Here is a 15,663-nt window from a genome sequence, read left to right as displayed (position 1 = left end):
GCTTAGGTTAGGTTGTGGAAGGATGGTGAGGGTGTAGGTTAAGACTGGAGATTGTGTTCTGTATAGATTTAGGTCAAAGTTTAGTGTTGTATTTTGAGGTTAGGGTTAGGGTGAGGATAATGGTGAGGCAAAGGTTAAGGCTAGTGCAAGAGTTGGAGGTGGGATAACAGATAGGTTCGAAGTTGGAGGTAGGATTAGAGAAATTGGGTTAGGGTTGGATCAAAGGGAAAGTTTTGGTCTTGCAATAGTGTGAGGGTTAAAATGAAGAAGGGAGTATTTGGTTTGTTGAAATGCTGCTTAAGAATGCTGTGACTGAAGTGGTCAGCAGCTGCATTGTGTCTGTGAACCAGGCCAGACCAGTTCACAGTATATTGTTTATCTGAACCCAAGCAGAAGAGTATTGCAATGTGATTCCACTCCCTTTGTGACTATGTTTTGAATAACGTTATCTGTCTTGAATAGTTTTTTTCAAAGCACATAATGCTGCAGTAAAATATCTTTTACCCCACAGTGGAAAAGTCTGTCTTTTTTGTTTTGTCTGCTTTACATCTTAGTAGTTAAAATCAGCCTAATTAAAAAATACAATGTAAGCTTTTGTAACCATTCTTTATTTGAGACAAGAATTGAAAATGTAAAACTATAAATATAGATTTCTAATTAAACAGTAGGAATAATATACATTTAAATTGAAAACAGGCAAACGTCCTATCCTATCCAAATAATTGTTGTTGCTTTCATGAAAATACTTGTTTAATTTCAGAATTAGGAGAAAAATAAAAAGTCATTTTTAGTGAACACGTACATTAATAAGCTTAAAATTAAAACATTTTATTTGAGAAGAAGCTTTTCTTTTAGAACTCAAGTCTTATTGTGTTAGCTTTTGCAGGAAAAAGGCCTATCAAGTTTCAAAATGAAAAAAAAAATGTGTGAATGCTTTCATGAAAAACCTGTAATATTTCTGCTTAAGGATTATATGATCTTTAAAAAATACTACACATTGTGCTTGGAGGAAGCTTTTCAGATCCATGTGCTATGCTGTAGTGGCTTCTCCACATTGTGGCTTTGCAGTGGTTCATCAGAACAACAGTGCAAACAATGTGTCTGCTATGAAGCATTATTCTATCACCAAGGAGTTAGTCATGGTAATGAGGCACTGAATAGTACCATTCACTCAAGCTTGGTTTGAGTGTCCTGTGTTGCTATATGCAGGGAAATAACTTCCTTTCAATTACGAGCAAAGTAGTCAGAATTAATCCATATTTAATAATGGCATTTTTTTTAAATAGTGCTTCTGTGTAAAAAGGCAAAAGCTCTGTAACTAAATTCACTTTAATGTCCAACTCTCATTAAATTGCAAAATGTAAGGGAACACTGGTTTTGTACTGGAAAACAGCCTGTTAAAGTCCTCAGTCTGTCTACAGAGTGCTGTTTTCTCAGCCCACCTGCAGCTTGAAGTAATGGATTTCAGTTTGCTGCTCAATGTCATCTTGACCCTGAGACACAGTGGCATGTTCATGTGTCTCTAAGAGACTCCCCTCTCCTCTCTTCTCTCAAACCCTGGTTTAGAAAAAAAGGGATGTGTACACAGCCTGCGTGGCTGGGGAAGAGCTCTCTACTGCTGCTTTGTTTGGGTTTGGAAAGATCTGCGTGTTATATGGGAGACAGGAGAGCAATTAAACCTTCCAGGTGTATCTTAAAGATGTTTTTGTCATTTCAGTAGCTGCAGAGAGTTTGTGTGGAACTTTTCTGCCCGACAAAGAGTTAAACCTGTTACGAAATGTGTTTGTTTTCATAGCTGACTTCAGCACTGGCCCTCAGACTCAAAAATGATTATTTTGCTTTTTTTATGAAATACCACAGAGGTGGCGCAATGGACCAATGGTGCAGTGGTTGGCATGGCAGCCTTGCAGTGCTGTTGTCCTGGTTCATTTCCTGGGCTGCTGCTACCTGCTTCTGGGAAAACTGTCCCTTTGGTGTGAGTGTGTCTGTCCCATAATGGACAGATGTCTCATCCAGGGTGCATCCTGTCTTGTGCCCGTTGCTTGCTGGGATAGGCTCTGGCTCCCCTACAGCCCTGTATTGCATTAAACAGTTAGAAGAAAGGTGGATGGATTAAGTACAATAATCACTGTTTTCTAACATGCTATTTGTCAACAATATATGGACAGAGACGTACTCCAGAAAGCGGAAGTTTTGTATTAACAGATTTATTATACATTTTTATCAGCAATTATATCCATGTACATTTGAATTGTTTTCCGTTTGCCGACATTTGGCTTTTTAAAATGTCAAGTGTCCTGTTGCCTGCTCCCATGTTAAAACAACTGCAATCACAATTTCCTGGCACCGTGTAGGGCGATGTGGATATACTGAAGGAACGTTTGGGTCAAATCCTTTACCAAAAGGCCACATCAAAGACACTGCGCTGCTGCTTCTGTGAGGAGTTAGTTTTATTGTCCAGTTGTTGCTGTAATTACTGACTGAATAAGAGGCCCACTTGAAGCCTGTCTTTGTCCTTCTTTTGTCTATCCTCTGCCAAAGGAGCTGTGGTCAAAGTGCTCAGCTTCAATGGTCCCTACTGGCCAATTGATACATTCCCCGCAGAAAAGAAATCGCAAAGACAATTTCAAGAGTTTTTGTGTGTGTTTTATCTTGGTTTGTTTTATTCCTGACACAGGCTAAAATGTGAGACATCGTTTTCCAAGAGACTGAATACAGTTACCAGGGGAACTTTTTATTTCCCTGAATTTACATGTCAAGGAGAGAGGAATGCTTCTCCAGGTCTTTCCATTGATTTCCTACGTGGCTTTCTTCTGAGGTTTCACTAAGGGGGGGTGGCCCAGAAAGCAGATACTTGGTGGTCTGTTTTAATACCTTATTAAACAGAGAGCCCCCCTAACGTGACATGAGGCCATTTACAACCAGAGGCCAGCGTGTTATTGTGAGGGACCATTGTGAGGGAGGCGAGGGGGGCCCTGATTGATTCGGTGGAGTCAGGCTGGGGGCAAGCCCGTCCGTTTCAGTGCTCGTGCGCAGCGAAAAGGACAATTTGGTGAGCAGCACAGCAACAGCCCTGCACAAGAGCGAACATATGGCCGGACTGAGAGGGGAGCCTCATGAATACTGTGCAGATGCGGGAGGAGATGGGGGGAAAGCTCTTTCCATATGGTGCTTCAGCCACCCTCTCTGGTCCCGGCCAGGCAGTCAGCTGGAGCCCCAGAGCTCAGGAAGCTTCCCTCTTCCCCTTCGCTTGCACGGACAGGCTGGCCTTCCGACTGGAGACGGGGGGAGAGACCGTGGCCGCGGTTTAGATCACTCACTGCGGCTGAACCGATGCGACTCTGACACGGTGCTTTAAAGATTAAATGCATGCCACACAGCGGGAGCACAACATGGCAGTGGAGGTGCATGGGCGGCGTTACGACTGTCAGTCTTCGTTAGCCTGTCGGGATTTCTCTAGCAGCGCGGCGACGGCCGTGAAAACGGGTTACTGCTCTTCGTAGGACAGAAACCGCAGGAGAAACATTTATTTCAAGCGGCGCTGCCCTCCTTACCCAGCCTAACTGAAACACAGCCAGGCGTTTAGAGGGAAGCCGACTGCGGACGGAGGCAGAGTAGAATGTCTTTTACGGGAGGTAGCAGGACAGAGCGATTCACAGGATGTGACATTAATGCATTTCGTTCCTCCAGACATCACCACCAATCACAAATTGTACGTTCGATTGGGCACTTTCTGGCTGTTCTTCTAGATCTGCAGAGTTGAATTATTTTGCGCTTGCCACAGAATGTTACGCTACAATATAGATATATGCATTGTATTATATATGTCAAGTATTGTGGGGGTTTTTTTTAGCATGCCCTCTTCTGGGACAGAAGGCTTTTCTTTGTATTTAAAAAAACTAGGCCATTCCTTTTCTACCCTTAATCCAGAGCTAAAAGCACACCCAACAAAGAAGGGAATCTCTTCTGTCACAATATGGCTCATGGCCTTTAAACTCTCCATCTGTTTGTCTGACAAGTGATCAAACAGCGTGGCAGAAACTGGCAACACACTGACGGCCCCTCTCATTGTAACTCATGTGAAAGTAATTCAGAAAGATTTAGGGGTTCTTACTTGATTGTGTACCAAAACGGGCTGGATATACATTAAGTGTTGCTGTGCTTTTTGCTGTAGTCAACATGTTTAGAAACCAGTGGCGAAACCTTGATGACTCCATGAAATTGTGTCTGAAATTAATCATCTTACATTTTTTGTCTTTTTTTTTAATCTACATTTCTCCCCTGTTCTGTATATCATTAGTTTATTGTTGGTAGGGATATCAAGTTATCACCTCCCACTTTCTCAATGAATGCTCGGAATAAGTGCCAGTAGGTTGTTCACAGACTTTCCTGGTTTAAATATAAGGACACAATTGGTTGTGTTTTGATATTTCATGCTGTGATCAAAACAGAATTTGATCAAAGAGCTGGCCTGATGAAAAACACACTCGCTATAGTGGACCAAGAAAATCAGAGAGGGCACTTGTCAGTGAGGACTACATTTCCACAGTGCTGCTGCAACAGAGCTTGTGAGAACTGGGGTTATATTATATACTTGTATGCACCATGTGTTTTTCTTTTTATAGAGAATTGTATAACTTGGTAGTAAATGATTAGGGAACCTATGAAAAACTTAAGGATGTGTAGCCAAGAAGACCGTGGTGAAAAGGAACAAACATGCATGATACCAGCAGAACAAACCGCGGGCAAGAAACTATCGGTTACAGTTCGATCATTCTCATTTCAGATTTTGCCCAATACTGCCCCATCTTGTTTTTTTTTTACGGTTTATTCATTTCACTGGTTATTTCTTCCTGAATGTGCCGCTTGCTCCCTTCCTGACTCCTCACGCTGGGCTCTGCCTGTTCTTCCTCCCGCACAGGGGCGCTGCATTAACTTCACCCGGGTGAAAGAAGAAGCGAACCGCGCCCCTCCCCGCGCTCCTCCGCGCACTCCCAGCCCCGACCGCCCGCCGCAGGACCACGTGCCCCTGATCGCCAGCCCCGCGTCTCCGCCCCAGAGCGCCCCGCCCTCCCGGGGAACGTCCCTCAGCCGGCCGCCCCCCGGGCCCCCGCCTGCCCGCGCTCCGCCCGGGCCGCCCGGGCCACCGCCGTCGCGACCCCCTCCCTGCCCCGACCACCGACCCTGAGAGCGGCAGGATTCCCCGCTACACTGAGCGCCTGCTTCCGCAGCCTCTGCTCTGGCCTGAACATATAGTATTTATTGAAGCTGGGGTTCACTGAAGAGGTATGAGGTTTGTTGCTGGACAGCAAAAAAAAAAATATAGTACCGTCTTAAAACATCTAAGATCAACTACTGAGCATCCCAGACAAAAAAAAGAAAAATGTAAACGTCCAGAATTCAGAAGAATGTTCCTGAGATGTACAGATACATTAGGGTTGACTTTTCTATTGTTCACACTGATTTGTTAAAAGCTAAACTCACAGTGTACTAACCTCTGTGCCTTACCACCAGGTTAAAGTAGGTTACTGTCATATTTCTGATTTAAAAAAAGTCGAATATTTTGGGTCCACGATCTGATTTCATCTGTAAGCTACTCGATCGCCCCTTGCTTCTACTGGTTTGATGACGTCTGATAACTGCCAACCCTCTTATTATCAAGCAATTACTTGCTTATTGCTTATTTCCCTTTTGCTTTTTAGCTTTGTGACTTAAGGTACGCCGGAAAGGTGCAGAACTCACACTCACAAGTCACATTTAGGCTGCCACGATATGAGGCTCTTGTATGTATAGGATGGGAATGGAAAGCAGTTTTCTGAAATGCAGGAAAAGGGTTGGCTGTTTTTTCGTGCTGTAGAAGTGTCTTCAGTTGTGATGACAAAAAAAGAAACTGTTTAATGTGAACGGAGATGATGCCGAGAGATATTTTTTAAAGTGTTTTTTTTTTTTAAGGAACTGGAAGGTCATAAATGAATTAAAAGGTCCGTTGGGTTTTTTTTACTGTTCCAGCTGAAAATGAATCCGCTTTCCAAGTGCGGCAGGAGGTATACTGGTCCCGTTAGAAAGATCCTCTCCCTTTCAGCGCTGAATTTCCCTGTCTCGCGCAGCTTATTTTCTACTATCCACGAGCATCCTGTATTTGAATACAATTGATGTGGTTTTACGAGAACTCTTACAACAAACACTTGGAGACTGCAGGGCAGTTGTAATTTATTTACCCAGGGGCCAGCTGTAGGTACTGGAAATTGACAAGGTGTCTGCTGATGGCTCAGGACACTATGCATGTGATGACAACATTTCAGTTAACTTTCATTTACTTTACTACACAGTACCTTCTAGATTTTCGTGTTACTTTATTACGTTGATTATTACAGAATATCTTTTGTTGTTGTTGTTGTTGTTGTATTCATTTGTTACATCACTGTTAAACAAATGGAATGAGGAAGAAAGGGGGTTGCATGCATATCTTCTCTGCCAACGTTGTTCTCCGTGGTACACAGGCATACAACTCTTCCATGTCTAAACTGTATATAAAGTCTGCTTTCTCACAGGTGACGATGTCAGTTTGTATTACAAGCGTATGGGTTTTGGAGCAATATCCCACTAAACTATTAGGATGGCGTAGTTACAGGTGCATTTATATTAAACCTATGTATTAAGTAGCTCTTTGTACCCGTGTTTATTTCTTATGCATCAGGATGACTGTCTAGAAGCTTTTATAGGAGGGAAACAACTTTTGTACTCCAACAAAGCTTAAACATAAGATACTGGAATGCTGAAATTCTTAGTTACTACAGTATGTTACATGTATTAACAGCAGTACTTCAGGAATTGTGGAAAGATGTACGTAACATGTTTTCATGAAATAAAAGATTTTACACAGTACTAATAAAGATAAACTTCCAACAAAAAATCCTCCCTCGAGTGCCGTCTTTTAGAAATGTGCTCCTGTCTTGGGAGTGAAGACGCGTGTCCTCGCTCAGCACAGATGTTTGCATTCTTCAGAGTCCTTCAGCATCTGCATTGCCAATCTTACATTTCATCAGCCTCCTTGCAAGCAGCACGCACCCTCTGATGCATGAAGATCCATAACTCTCGACTTTTCTGGACACTCCGTGACAGGAAAGAGGGGATGTTCAAAAGCAGAGTGCGCAGAAGTCCTGGCTCTTCATTATTATTGCAGACATTGCAGCTCCTGTGAAGAAGCGTGGGGTTGTACTCAACCTTTCTTCTCACTTCCATATAGTAGAATCATGAATGGCTGCTGCAGGGATATTCCCTTTCTTCTCGAATATCTACTGTCCTTCCGGTCTGCTTCAGGGAAAGTCTGATTCAAGCAAGCACAGAAGAGACCCAGTGGCCACCTTCGCACAGCAGCCACGGCTATCATCATCTCTGCCTTCTCACTCCTGCAGTATCTGTGGGTTCGAAGTCTATATTTAATCTAGAGTTTCCTCTTCTCCTCCCTCTTCCTCCTGCTTGGCTCTGCTGTCATGGGAGCAGAGCTGCTCTGGCACGACAGCTTTACTGCCAGCTGTGCTTTGGACATTGCATTTCATTATATAACCCTTTCTACGATCAAAATAAATCCGATTGCAGATTTCCCTCATAGCAATGGTCCAAAAACCCCGATACTCCTGAGAACTTTGAGACCATGCAGGGATTATTAGAATTTATATAAGTAACTACAGCCACTACAGAATTTCAGTGAAGTCATTCTATCAGCTGAAGTAGATGGTAAATAATCCATCTATTTTCTAACTGATTCTTCCAATTCAGGGAAGCTGGGGAGCCAGGGGCTATCTTGGCAAGCAATGGGTGCAAAGCAGGGGACATCTCAGACCGGACACCAGCCCGAACACAGACACGCACCCACGCCAATGGCCAATTTTCCCAAACGCCAATTAACCTACTAGTGTGTCTTTGGATTCTGGAGGAAACCAGAGCACCCGGAGGAAACTCACACGAACAAGGGGACCACATACAAACCGCAAGCAGATAGCACTGCAGGAATTGAACCCAGGGCCTCAGTGCTGCACCGCCGTACTGCCCATTGTAAATAATGAAATGACAAAATCATTATAATGAATGTTGCATGACCAGGGGTCAAATGCAAAACCATATTTTATCAGCGTAAAAACAAATTAAAGCAACGTAAATTATAGGCCCTTATTTTTAATTCCTCCATCATATTTCTAAAAGAAAATGGATGATATTTTTACTATGGCTGCTTACAGTAATCGGTTATTACACAAAAATGGAAACATTACCAAAACAGTGGCGGCTGTATAATTATGCCCCGGCTCCGATTTTCCCATGCTTTTCTGAATTCGGGGGATGTAGGCGCTCAGCTGACGTTGTTCCAGCACCAGGAGAAAGGAATGTAAAGCAGATAAGGGTTGTTTTTTTGTCACAAGCTTTTCAGCGGACTTCCATAAGCACCGCTGAGGTGCGCGTGCTTGCACACTCGGAGCGCAGAAACACCGACGAGGGGCCCGCTGTCCGGACAAGGCAATCAGCGTCACCCTGGCTGATGGCCGTTCTCAAAGTGTGCAGCGAAGAGGAGCAAAGTTCCGGTTCCCATGGACAGACAAGCCTCCTCGCCAATTGTTCATGGTGTCACTTATCTGCACATGCCAGGAGAAGCTGCACATAAAAACTGTCCCATTTGTTTGAGAATTCCTTGACGAGGGGAGGAAAAGGACAGAGTATAGAAATAGCATAAGGTATGGTCAAACCTGCAAAGGCGTCCTGCAGAAATCACAGATTTCAACAAAGGATCACCATTGATATTAAAGCTACATAATAAGAGGAATTCTTCCAGCATTAAGCTGCATTACATAATAGCCGATGAGCCCAAGTGGAGTGCTCAGTAAGGCGTAGCGTGGGCATTACATTTTCTTTCCCAAGCAATTCCCTTGCTTTTATCTCCATTTAACCAATCCTAGTCCAAAATAATTCTTCAGGACTTGTTAGTTATTTCAAATGGTCACACACTGTTAAGCAAACTATAAGAATATGCAATACGATTACACTTGGTTAAAACGTCTTAACCAAGCATCAGATGTCAAGGTCAGTATAGAACGTGGTTCTGTTTTCAAGCACACTCCTGTGCGATGTATTCTCGCTTCACAGCCACAGTGGAACACGAAGATCCCCTCCCCCAGTAGAACATTTAGTTGTTTTTGTCTGTCTTTCTGGATTATCATTTATTACTGTCATATCTGTTAAATGTTTTCGTACCATCAGCTTCACTATAGATTTCTGGAAGTGTATGTTATCTTTGTGTCAGCCTCTGCAATTATCAAATTCATATTGCAGGCTTTGACGTGACTGATTGACTTTTTTTTTGCAGGGGTCACAAAAAATATTCCTCAGCCTTGTAAAACGTCCCTAATTCCAGCAGTCACTTCTGTCTGTGCTTTTCAGAGGATGTCTGGGAAGCTGGGGTTTGCGATGTGTCGCTCAGCTAGCTCTGCAGTCAATGCAAACACAAAATGGGATTAACAGGAAGACACTTGCATCTAAAGATTAAAAAAAAAAACTCTCCTCAAAAAGCTTACAGTTTTTTTCTTGCTTTCACATTTTTCATGATTTGCAGCCTTTGATCTCCCATGTGGACTTCAGGCATCTAGATCTTAACAATCGTAATAAAATTCGATATTTAATGTCCCCTTAATTGTGCCGCACTTCTCCACAATTTTTCCATTATGAATCTAGAGCTCTTTCCCTTATCAGGATAAATATAAATATCCTGTATCCATAATATCCATAAATAAATTGGTTTAGCTTAATACGGTGTAAACCAATGGTTGAAAAAATATCTGTTCTATTTGAAGCCTTTTGACCAACAGAATTGGATTACTAAATCATGCTTTTCTGTCTCTAAGGATGCCTAAACGTAAGAGAAGAAAGTCCAACTGCAGGATGCTCATATTGGTGCCATTCATTTAGGTACATGTGGCACCAACAGCACCGAGGAGCAGAGAGGAGTCTGAGAGCCCTGCAGAAGACAGCCACACAGGCTGCGCACTATTCAGCCACTTCAGTTTCCCAATTGAGCTCTGGCGCAAATCTGGACAAAGCAGCGGGAGATGACACAAAGTAAGATAATCCTAATGAATACGTCACCAATAATCATAGTTGGCAGTTTTCACAGAAAATGGTAAACGCACCATTTTACAGAATGTCTACAAAGATTTGACTATGGTAATACTGATGGTTCCTTTTTCCTATTCTTGAAGTCGAGAGGTGTTTCGGCATTCTTATTAAGGGCTAAGTAACTAAAAAACATTTGATTCGTAAGGGTTTCATTAACTTCTGTTGAGGCTGGGGGTTTATTATCAAGTGCTTCTTTGCAGAAGAATAGTCTAAGGACCCTATGAATCTGTGCTGGAATTTGTAGTTATGGTTTTTAACGGGAATCCTGCTTCTTCGTGCCAAACTAAACAGAGGATAACTTAGCCAAAATCGTCAATAAAATCTTAATAGTTTCTTTTATAAAAGCAAGACATGGGGAACACACAGAGGATAACCTAGGGTTTTGGCTGTGCTGACAGACTGAAGAAGACAGAGAGTCTGACTCAGGATTAAGATCTTCTGAATGGGCAAATACAACTGTTACTAATTTATTTGACTGCCTCTTTATCCAAAGAGACATACATTTCCTCCCATTTCTAGAGCTGGGTAGTTAACTAGAACAATTCCAGTGAGGTACCTTTCTCAAGGGCACAATGGAAGATCTCACCTGGGATCCGAACCCACAGCCTTCCGGAAAGAATTCAGAACTGTGACATTTGACCCACAACCCTGTTCCTGCAGCAGTGCAGGACATTGCTTGTATCATCACTCAGATTAATACATAATACTCCTACTGTGGTATTGGAAAGCACTTGAGATGCTGTGCTGCAGATTGTCCAGGATGAAGCTCACTTGCTTTGCATTACCTTCCCCAATGCCTACTGACATCTCCAAGATTCTTTTAAATATTGAGAAGTTCTTTTGGACAGAACTACACTTTTGTCTTGCCTTCTGTGGAGTAGCGTTGATGAAAAACAGTGGCTCTTTTGTAAAAGCCCGCGTTCAGGCCGCATGACCGACAATCAGGGTGCTGGGTCTGGGGTCCTCGACTGGCTTACCGCGTGTGACCTCTCTAGCACATCTTCATGTACTCTGACACAGAGGCCCGAGGCGAATTCCATTTTCAGAGACAATAACAAAAACAGCAACATCAGCAGCTGCATCAAGGAAGTGCATGGAAATAATTAGACAACACTACAGCTACACAGGAAAGGCCATTTTCTCCAAATTGAAACTTTCTTCTTTGTACTCTCTTCTTTCTTTAGTTTAGTGAATTTATTAATCATTTGCGTTTTGTAACAAAGAAGTGGGCACTACGGTTCAGTAGTTTTAGCAAGCATTATGGAATTAAAGCAGTAGTAACAACCATTACCTGATTAAAAATATAATTGAATCGCCATCGTAAAACAGTTAACAACCGCACAACAATAAACAGGTTTTTGAGATCCACACAATACCTGTGTTACAGCCCAATCACCTTACACTGGAGACACTGGAGACTTTCCTTCAGAAACAGGCCACACAGAAGAGACACCATTGGAAAAGCCAGAGCAGAGCAGGGAGCAGAACAAGAAATAGACTGAGGTTAGAATGATCGGGAACGATTTCCAGCAGGAACCTGGTTTTCCCTGAAGGCCCATGTTTCTTGGTCCTAACTAGGCCAAAGCTCAAATCTGATGACAAGATCAGCCCCTGAGGTGGCTTCAGGATAAACCTCTAGGAGCTCATCCCTTCCCTGGGGCAAACTTTTGGTCTGCGTTATCTTATGTAGAACAGTTTTTTACACGTTTGGCATTTTCCACAATCCTCTTCTACTGTATCAGAGGCACGATTCCCAGCTCCATTCAGTGGAGCGGTGGCACGATGGAGGAGTGAGACCTGCATGGACAGCCTCACATTCCCAGAATGAGCTCCACTTCTCGGCTTTCCGGAAAGATCCAGGTGCTGATCTGACCTGTCGTCATGGCAACGTGCTGGCAAATGGCAGAAGTTCACCAGGAGCAGGACATTGAAACGAATCACAATTTGTTTTTTAAAAAAGGCAACAATCCAGTGGCCACGAGAATGTATACTTACAGTACTTTCTTACATACATAATAGTACGACAACATATTGTGTGCCAGCTCTTAACCAGGCCAGGGCAGAATTAGTGGTGAGTGAGTTAATATCCTGTGGGAGAGAATTCTTGGTCTGTGAAGCAATGCCAGTGAGTGAGAGGGACTTTCCAACAATAATGTTCATCACCATGATACACACAGTTTAGGCAAGACTGCTGTTGATGTCCTTAGCAATGTGACTCTTCCAAAAACTTCTCTTTTCTTCCCAAGAAAGTGCACCATTAGTGCATTCATGTCCACATTAATACTATTTTTTCTTTGCCAAACCAGTGCACTAACTTGGAAGAAGCAAGAACTTGGAAACGGACGTGTCAGACTATGACACACCCAGGGGAACTGGCTGTGCTTTCAGCTTTTATGGTAGAAGGCATCTATCCTCATATTTATATAACCCAGAAATACAAAAAGTACTTCCATACATCTATTGAGAAGGACAAAAGTGTGTTGAATTATTTGAAATTCTCTGGAATTTGAAGCACAAGTACGACTCCTCCCTGTTAACACACTAGCCTGATTCGAAAGAGATTATTTGTGCTCCAATACTGGTGCTGCAGAGAGGTTTGACTTTCAGTCTGAACCAGCTTGAAAAAGTGCAGACTGAACACCAGTGCTGCTGGCTGGAAGGAAAAGATATTTGGCCTCAAACCAAGCAAGCTGAGAGAGAAGCATTGCAGCCGACTACTCCAGCACAGCTACAGATTAGTTCTGGATCTGATCCAGGCTCCAATTGTTCAGAAACACGAGTCCCAAAAGAGCTGCATGGACACACAGATCTGATGTGCTGCATATCCTCCTACCTCCCCTGAGCCCTTCACATGACCTTGCCATTACAGTGATGTTACGTACGGTACGTCAGGTGATCAGGGGAGCAGACGTTTGTAAAATCATCACAAAGGCAGTAGAGTTATCAACATTTTCCCAAGCTTCCACCATACGCTTATCCTAAAAAAAGAAAATTACACATTCCAGCATTTTGACAGCAGTTTTAAACAGATGTTATCACTATTGTGGCAGTATTAGGAAGTGCTAAGGAAAATGTGTTTCTGGCAGAGTTCCATATCAGCTGCCCACAGATTACCTTATAAGCCCTCTGTTCAGCAGGTCTGAGATTGAGGGGATTGGTTCTTCTATTCTTGTCAAGACGTTCAGTTATCCAGGCCAGAGATGTTCAGTTTACCGAGGTCATGTGGCTCTAACATTCATACTGTGCCCATGGCTTTCTGTTGACAGCTGTGACCTAAAAAATCCTTTTCTCTGCCCAAACATGGCATTTGCCATGAGTCTTCCGAGACACAACTAAAAAAAAAAGAGACCTTAAGGTGTGAAAACATTTTTATATAAATGCGTGTATCAGAACTAACTCTGCTCTTTACATTTTAGTTTCTCTGCGACAGGTCTATTTTGAGAGCGTATCGAAACAAATAGTATCGATACTGCTGTGTAAAGATATATCCGAGACGCAATCGGGAGATATAAAATGTGTGAGAAGTCTTGCGAAGCCTCCACTAGTGTTTTCCACCATGATACCAGCTTTGACTTACTGATACAGTGTTGTCTGAAAGAGGAGACATGGCATTTAGCAAATTATAATTTACCCTGAACAAAATCTTAAACTTCATGACGGCAACTCACGTTAACCTGTACATGACCAGCCAATTAACTGTGGAGTCGGAGTAGCTTATCCGTCATACTTACTAATCCAACATAATTATTTCAGCTACCCGTCATCATGAATAGGATTCCTCTATTCATAAAATGGAAAGGCTTTGAACAACAAAATGCAGGCTTATCGGGATTTTTAACTGGCTAAAGTTTCATTAGATCATCACCAAAGAACTGTGTTCTTATATAAAGAAGGAAAGATGTTGCATGAAAAACACAAAATTTATGCAGAGCAGTCTTCCCAGAAGCCAGTTTCCTTTCTTCACAAAAAGAGAATTCTGACATACAACCCAATCTTTTGATGATAGAATTCCCTTATGACTTACTACAATACATTTTCCATGTCCAATCTAAACATAAAAATTAGCTACTTTTCTACATCCCTTTAAATGAATCTTTGTCACTGCAGACTGCCCAAATCCTCAACTGGACAGAACACGTTTGGGCCCAGCTCTGTGAACAATGAACACTACTGCCTCTTGTGAAGTTCCCTCAATGAAGGCTCTTTCTTGTGAACACAGCCTTGGAGCCTGTTTGTTTAGTATATGTCTGAGGATGGAGCACAGCCCACAGTTTATGAATGTCTCATTCAGATGCTCTGAAAGCTTCTAGGAAGATCTGTGGAGGTTTTTCTTTTCTGCACAGAAAGAAGTGTGTAGCCGACAATCTCCCCCAGATGGACTAGTGACATCTGTCCCTGATGTGACACTAATACTTAAATAGCTGAAGTCCTGTTCAAAATCTTCAAGCTCTTATGAATTGTGTACTGTATATAAAATGCAAGTACAATGTCACTTCAAAGACACATGAATGTGGTAACCTAACCCACAGAAGTTAAAAATAACCAAAACCACTTAAAATAAATGGCTTACTTTTTTGACAAACGGAAGAACTGATTAATGATAAAATGTCTGAGAAGAAGGGGTATTTCCAATATGCATACATCTCGTATTCCTGTAAAACAGGAAATGGCGCACAAATTCCCCAAACATGTTTTCTAAGACGCAGGACAGACAATGTGAACGGAATAAAAAGGAGAAGATGAAACCAGGGTGGGACTGTTCGCTGTGGTAGGCACCCTGGCAGTGCCAAGCACTAATATGAAGCCCTTGCACGACAGTATGAAGACTCTTCCAGATTATTGAGTTATGTGCTTGCTACAGATCACTGCTATGGCTTAACTGGAAAGTTCCATTAATACCCTGATTCAGTCCAGGCTGTTTTGCTTGTGCATACTGCCCTCTAGAGGTAAACATTATGTCACCAGTTAAGAGATGGAGATGAACACAGCAGCCCGTCAGCTCTTCAAGACTGTGGCATACTGCCACGCGCAGGTTATTAGTCTCCGGTATGCTGCTTTAACAATGGCTGCATGCTTTGGGATAACAGGCTCTTGCTTACCAAGCAAAGTTCAACCGGATTATTTCCCAAACTGTAGCTCAATAATATACCGAAGTTATGCAGCTGTAAAGTGAAAACGCCAAGCAGATAACTCTGGATGACTGGACAAAGGTTCTAAACATAACATTTTATCCTGTTGAACAACTCATTGTCTTTCATGGAGCTGCTGGAAAAATGCGTTTCCACAAGAACCTCTGAAGTGCCTTCCAATAATGGGCCATCCTATAATAGTATTAACAGGGTGAAGCATTAACTGAGACCAAAAACAGACTAAAAACTAGACTGAGCTTGCCCAAGTGGGCGGCCTGTTCACCCGTCCATTGTCAAGGGCTCTTTACCCAAATTAACAGTTTTTAAAATTTACTGTACAAGATACACCAAAAAAAATCACAAAAGTGTGGCA

General features: G+C 42.5%; 1 protein-coding gene across 1 annotated transcript in view; it reads left to right on the top strand.

Moving 5' to 3' along the window:
* The window catches only part of antxr1d (ANTXR cell adhesion molecule 1d), a 35,371-nt gene extending 28,458 nt beyond the window's left edge, over window positions 1–6,913 (top strand). Inside the window, exon 18 of the mRNA XM_088634454.1 lies at window positions 4,922–6,913. Within this exon, the coding sequence (XP_088490580.1) occupies window positions 4,922–5,188 (267 nt within the window). The 3' untranslated portion in view covers window positions 5,189–6,913. The remainder of the gene's footprint in view (window positions 1–4,921) is intronic.
* The last annotated feature ends 8,750 nt before the right edge of the window (window positions 6,914–15,663 follow it).

The sequence above is a fragment of the Lepisosteus platostomus genome, chromosome 6 (genome assembly GCF_059453375.1).
Source record: "Lepisosteus platostomus isolate fLepPlt1 chromosome 6, fLepPlt1.hap1, whole genome shotgun sequence".
Taxonomy (NCBI): Eukaryota; Metazoa; Chordata; class Actinopteri; order Semionotiformes; family Lepisosteidae; genus Lepisosteus; species Lepisosteus platostomus.
This window is presented reverse-complemented; position numbering and strand designations above follow the sequence as displayed.